Below are 6,018 nucleotides of genomic sequence, written 5' to 3'. Positions count from 1 at the left end.
GAAGGCCTGGAGAGGAGTGTTGTCTCCCGTGGCTGTCCAAAAAGCCACTGAAATGAAGCTGATGAGGCATCACTTTTGCTTTTTTTTTTTTTTTTTCCTTTGACTCCATTTAATTCTAGTGTTGGGATGAGTAGGCAGAGGGCGACGGTGATGACGCCGTCTTAGAAGTCCCCAGCCCCTTTTACAAGGTCCTGCAGAATCGCAGCCCCAAACCCTAGGCTCCGGAATCTGTTTGGATGGGCTGACTTGTGCGCCAGAGCTTTTTCGGATCCATTATGCCACGTCTGGAATGGGGATAGCTCTGGGGGACCATGGGGATGGCCATCCCGAAGGGAATGGAGAGCACCAGGCACTTGCCCTGCTACACACACCTTTCCGCCTAAGGATTCTGATTCTTTGCCCTGACAGGTCCACTCGTGCCTTCCTTCTGAGAACCATTTGGCCTTGATCATCTGAGCCTGGGACCCATCCCAGAGAAGGCTGCTGCTCCTGTCCTGCGTGTTCCTGTGCGCACCCGGGCATCCCTCCGGCTCCTGCCGGCCTTGGCGTCCTTGGGGCGCCCCAGCCCAGATGCCCGCGCCTGGCCGGGGCCCCTTAGGGCCACCGCTGAGCATGCCCGGGCGCCGGGGGGCGCTGCGCGAGCCGGCCGACTTTGGCTTCAGCTTGGGGGCGGCGCTGGCCCTGTTGTTGCTGCTGCTACCCGCCTGCTGCCCGGTGAGAGCCCAGAATGACACGGAGCCCATCGTGCTAGAGGGCAAGTGCCTGGTGGTGTGCGACTCCAGCCCATCCGGGGACGGCGCCGTCACCTCTTCCCTGGGCATTTCTGTGCGCTCAGGCAGTGCCAAGGTGGCCTTCTCCGCTACTAGGAGCACCAACCATGAGCCGTCAGAGATGAGTAACCGTACCATGACCATCTACTTCGACCAGGTTAGCGGCTAACCTGCACATCCACCGATGAGTGGCGGACCGGCCGGTGTCCCCAGATAGCTAGGGCTCCCAGCATCTCCAAGAGGAATGCCAGGCTGGTTTCCCCACCTCTGTCTTGCCCTTATGTTGCTCCTTTTACTACAATGCTTTCCTGGAGTCCCCCTTGAACACATTGTAGAGTTTGTTTTTAAACACTAGCTCTCTTGGCACGGATTACTGAGAGCCCTGCAAGGTTCCCGGGCTTTCCAAGGGTCTGGTAAAGATGAGATATGAAATACATTTCCCTGAAAGAAAACAGTGCGCTTTCCCTTTTGCTGAGGGCAAGGTAGTGTTTGTGGTGAACAATCTTCAGGCACCTGGGGAGAGGGTATCCTCTTAAAGATGATGCATGCAAGAGAGTTTCTCATTCAAAAAGGAGTCTGACAAAGGGCCAAATACAGCTTACACTGTTGGATCCAGCGACAAGTTGTTTATTTTCAACAAAAATAAGTGAGGAAGACAACAGAGATTGTTCTCTGTTTATATAAAAAAATAAAGTGACCATGTATCTGCTATGGACAGGAAATGAAACTTTTGCAGGGTATCTATACAGTACATTCAGATATATGACCTATATATTTAACAAGCATAGCATGACTATAAATTTAACAAGACAAAGGCCCACGACTTAGGTGGCTTTAAGCCACTTAATTTCTGGCCTCTGGGCCAAGCAGTCAGGGATTAGGGAGATGGCTATGTAAATGTTTCTCTGGGTGGTGACCTTTCTGTGTACTCTCTCCCTGTGATTCCTATTAGTCTTCAGGAATTGAAAAGATGAGAATGGTTTGCATACTATTTCTAATCAGCCAAAGGGCTTTGTGTAGAATGGAGTCCTGAAACATCTCTGGACACAGATGGAGTTACTATCTACTGGTGTTCCCTCTGTCCAGGAGCCAGATCCAAACCCCATTTATAGCCAGTGCTCACACTGGATCTCTTTTTAAGCTGTAGCATTCATTTTAAAAATCATACATTTGAGGGTTTAGGGAAGTTTCTTTAATATGAAAAATAAAAGTATTTCATTTCATTGTTTCCAAATAAGACAGAATGATATAAGCATAAATATAATCCATATTTTTCTTTATCCAGTATTATTTTACTTTTATTTATTTTTCTTTCAATTATGGTGTTGTACAAATAGTCCTCACAGTCTTTCTAGATCCAATGATGTGTGGAGTTTTCAGGGAAATCCAGACACAGGGTCAAATAGTAATAGGAATCTTGTGTATAGAGGCAAATTAACTTTGGTTCCTGGTTGTAAATGAGGGAGATTACAAGTGAGGAAGGCCCTGTGCTCAGGGCCTGGCTGGGTATATTTTCATTCAATAAAGCCTCGAATTTACATGTTTCCAGAATTTACAATCCCCATTGAAAGAGTGCGATAGAGAGAGGAGTGTAAGCAGCTCAAAGCCCATGCAGGGGAGTGCTTCATTCTCCAGCCAGGCATCTTGGGGAACACTGAGCACAGACATCAGAGGCTCTTTGTCCTCAACAATGAAGCAGTGTGTGTGTGTGTGCCTGTGAGACACCTGCCCTGGAGTGGGCTGAAGTGGTACTCACAGCATGATCAAGATGCAGTGTTCCCCAAGCCACACTGGTCGGCCGGCAGTGGTTACTGGCAGCAACTCACTCTGCTCTGGGAGTTTGTGTAGTCTATACAATCATCGTGTAAAAGTAATAGCCAAGGCAGTGAAGCTTTATTTTCTGATCAGATAAAAGACAATTCAGCATTCTGGTGTTGCTAGCTGTTTGTTTTGCAAGCATAAAACACCATCGGCTCCTTTTATTATTTTAATGGCATTGGAGTTTTACGGGAGGAGATATGGGAATGGGATGTGGACAAAGTAGCCCTTGAATACAAAGGGACTGAGATGGGGAGCTTGATTTTCTTCACATTCCACTATGACCAGTGACTCTTATTCCCCTTTTCTTTGAGGAAAAGTACCAGCAGGGCTTCACAATCTTCTGCTGGTAGCTAACATGATCTTACCAGCTGAGGGATTTCCTTAGTTTTCACTAGGAGTGTCCAAGCTGCCAGTTCTTTTCTCTTTGTTTAAGCTTTTCCATGATCCAAACACTCAGCCAACAGAGCACCAGCTGCTTAGAGAGGAGTGAGCGAATTTGAACAGGGCAGCCAATGTTTGTTGACAAAACTCATGATCCAGTGCTATCTATGAAGCACCTACTGTGTGCTGCTAGAGGTTGGAAGACTCAGGACATGGAAACCTCACAGAGGCTATTCTCTTAATCCTCCTCAAGTGAGCTCATGGAATAGACTGGTGTGCTGCTCCACCAGCTTTTCTGTCTTCATTCCATGTGAAGTTTTATGTATTAAACATAGCATCAGGTTGAACTCCCTATGACAACCCCTTTTAAAATGGAGATTGAGTTTACAGGTTTCTTCTTGCTAGGCTTTACTGTCTCCCATCTCTCTCCATACCCTGTATCATCATACAACACTACATATACCACTTGGATGTATAATTACAATACACTTCCAAAGGCTTTATTAATCAGAAGCCATGAGAATGCCTTTGGAATGCATTTCTGCCGTTGGATATTTTTAATTTTGGTACTCACTGCTGCCTGACTTGTTTGAGAGACACCATTGACTTAGTGGTACCTATTGGAAATTCTGATAAACCAACTGACATTGGGGGTTACCTGAAAGTTTGGAGAAAATACAATCCTATTAAGGGCATGCATAGTTCAGTATCCTGTTTCCTCCTCTTTTACAGGTTTTAGTAAACATCGGCAACCACTTTGACCTTGCCTCCAGTATATTTGTGGCACCACGAAAGGGGATCTATAGTTTCAGCTTCCACGTGGTCAAAGTGTACAACAGGCAAACAATCCAGGTGGGTCAGGGTTAGAAGCCCTCGAATGCTTGGTAAATAATGGGGGGTTGGGCTCTGAGTCATCTGAAAAACCTATCTTTCAGGTTCCAGGTGTGTGGGCTACAAAAGTCAGATTGAGGTGACAATCCTTAGGGGAGGAAGAGATCAGGATGTGGGGAAGGAGGTGGTCTCTGCTCTGTTGAGCTGTCCTCTCTGCTTTTATAGGTCAGTTTAATGCAGAATGGCTACCCGGTGATCTCTGCGTTCGCAGGAGACCAGGATGTTACCAGGGAAGCAGCCAGCAATGGTGTTCTGCTGCTTATGGAAAGAGAAGACAAAGTTCATCTCAAACTGGAGAGAGGGAACCTCATGGGAGGCTGGAAATACTCCACATTCTCGGGCTTCTTGGTCTTTCCTCTATAGACATGGAGCCAGCCTGACAGTGGGAAGGTTTTGACCAGGACCCAGGGATCTGCCCTCTGTAACACCTTGAACTTGTCTGAATAGGATGGCTTGGGCCGACCTCCATCAGATTGTTGCCGTAGAAGAATGATTTCTTCTAAAGCTCCAGTATTTTCTTTGACTATTGAATATTCCTCAGGAACCTGGCCTCTAATTAGTTTTAGACAACAAGATCTTAAGGAGAAATGAAATTATCGATTTGAGCAATTTGTACCTGTGATTGTAAAGTGGATATCGGATTTTATTGTTGGAACCCATTGACTTATCTTCTATTGTTTGTAAGTTGTATCCTTGTCCTGATGACATAGATGCTGCCGACCCTCTGATGGATTGCACGCTGCAGTCAGGGCTTAAAGCAAGAGCCCAGCAGAGAAGCACCTACTGGACAGTCCTTGACCTGTGTTCTCTGTGTGTGTAGCCTTAAGAAAAAGAATGGCTTCATTTTTATTCTGTAGCTTACCCCTGGGATCTTGGGAGGATTGGGAGGGAGCTGAGCATTTTGGGCACCTGTCAAAAAGTGCTTTATCCTGAGAAGCAAATTTTGCACGACTGGACTGCAATTTTTGTTTTGTATTGTCCGTGGTTTTATCTTTTTTTTTTTTTCCTTCTGGACGCTTTCTTTTCCTTCCTCAGGTTTCACTCCTCAAACCTACTTAGTTTTCATGCTGGGGTCCTGGAGAGAGAGAGAGACAGAGGGGAAAAAAAAAAAAAAACTTATGTTCAGTACTTGTAAGAGATCAAACAGAACAAAACAAAATCTGCATACTTTCTTTTGAATGAGAGGAAACCAGGGGGAAAAAGTCATTCTTCTGAAGTAAGGACAGCAAGTAGATCACCCTGCATATTCTTCCCTGAAGTCTCTCTCAAATGCATCTTCAAACTTGCAACCTGGATTTCATTTATTTATTTTTTTAATTTATACTCTGGGATCCTTTAAGAGCCTGGCGTTCCTCGTTGGTCATGAATCCCTTAAAAGTGGAGCTGAGGTGGTCAAACCCCTCCTTGCTTTTCATCTTGATGTATCTCAGTGGTGAGTTAGAGCTGCCTCTGAGTGACCACACAATGACCAGATGCCTCAGAAAAACAGGACCAGCACATCCTCAGATCCTCCTTGATCTGTCAAGGAGAGGGATGTGTTGATACTCTGTGGATGAACACCTGGCCAGAAAGTCACCTGGACTGGAAGTCACAGCAGTTCAAGGTACTGGCTGCTGTAGCCCTTCAGTGGTTTTTCAAACCCTGCTTGTTTTGGCATATTGTGCAACAACAATATCCAGTTACAGCTGAGAGAACTGGTGCAGTATGTGTGCACCAAGGAAATGTCACTAATCCCAAAGCAATCAAAGATGAGACCTCAAACTGGATGTCAGTTTGTCCTTTGTGTAACAATGTAACCAAAATATTGACGATAAAACTCATAATTTAAGATTCAGAATAAACGGGTTTGATGTCTATCTTGCTCTAGTCCCTCATCATCGTCTCTCTCAAAATGATGGGGAGGTATAGGATAAGTACCAATGACCTGGGGATGTTTTTGTTGTGATTCTTTACAAAGGACTCACACACACACACACACACACACACACACACACACACACACACACACTAATGCAGCTATAGGTCTCTAGGGGTATATTGCTCACTTAGATATATTTAGTTTATACTTATGTATTTTTGCAAACTGTAAGATTTTGGAGGAGAGAGTTAAAGGACAAAATTAAGGTTTAAGAGGTAACTTAGTAATGTCAAACAC

The 6,018-nt window shown here is 45.3% G+C and overlaps 1 protein-coding gene across 1 annotated transcript; it reads left to right on the top strand.

Annotated features, from left to right (window-relative positions):
* Positions 1-570: 570 nt before the first annotated feature.
* On the top strand, positions 571-4,226 carry LOC100753954 (cerebellin-2). Its single transcript, XM_035439071.1, has 3 exons — positions 571-927; positions 3,705-3,824; positions 4,029-4,226. The coding sequence occupies exons 1-3, from the start codon at positions 571-573 to the stop codon at positions 4,224-4,226; spliced, it is 675 nt and encodes a 224-aa protein (XP_035294962.1).
* The last annotated feature ends 1,792 nt before the right edge of the window (positions 4,227-6,018 follow it).

The sequence above is a fragment of the Cricetulus griseus genome, chromosome 2 (genome assembly GCF_003668045.3).
Source record: "Cricetulus griseus strain 17A/GY chromosome 2, alternate assembly CriGri-PICRH-1.0, whole genome shotgun sequence".
Taxonomy (NCBI): Eukaryota; Metazoa; Chordata; class Mammalia; order Rodentia; family Cricetidae; genus Cricetulus; species Cricetulus griseus.
The sequence above is the reverse complement of the archived record's forward strand: the minus strand, read 5'-3'. Positions and strand labels throughout refer to the sequence as shown.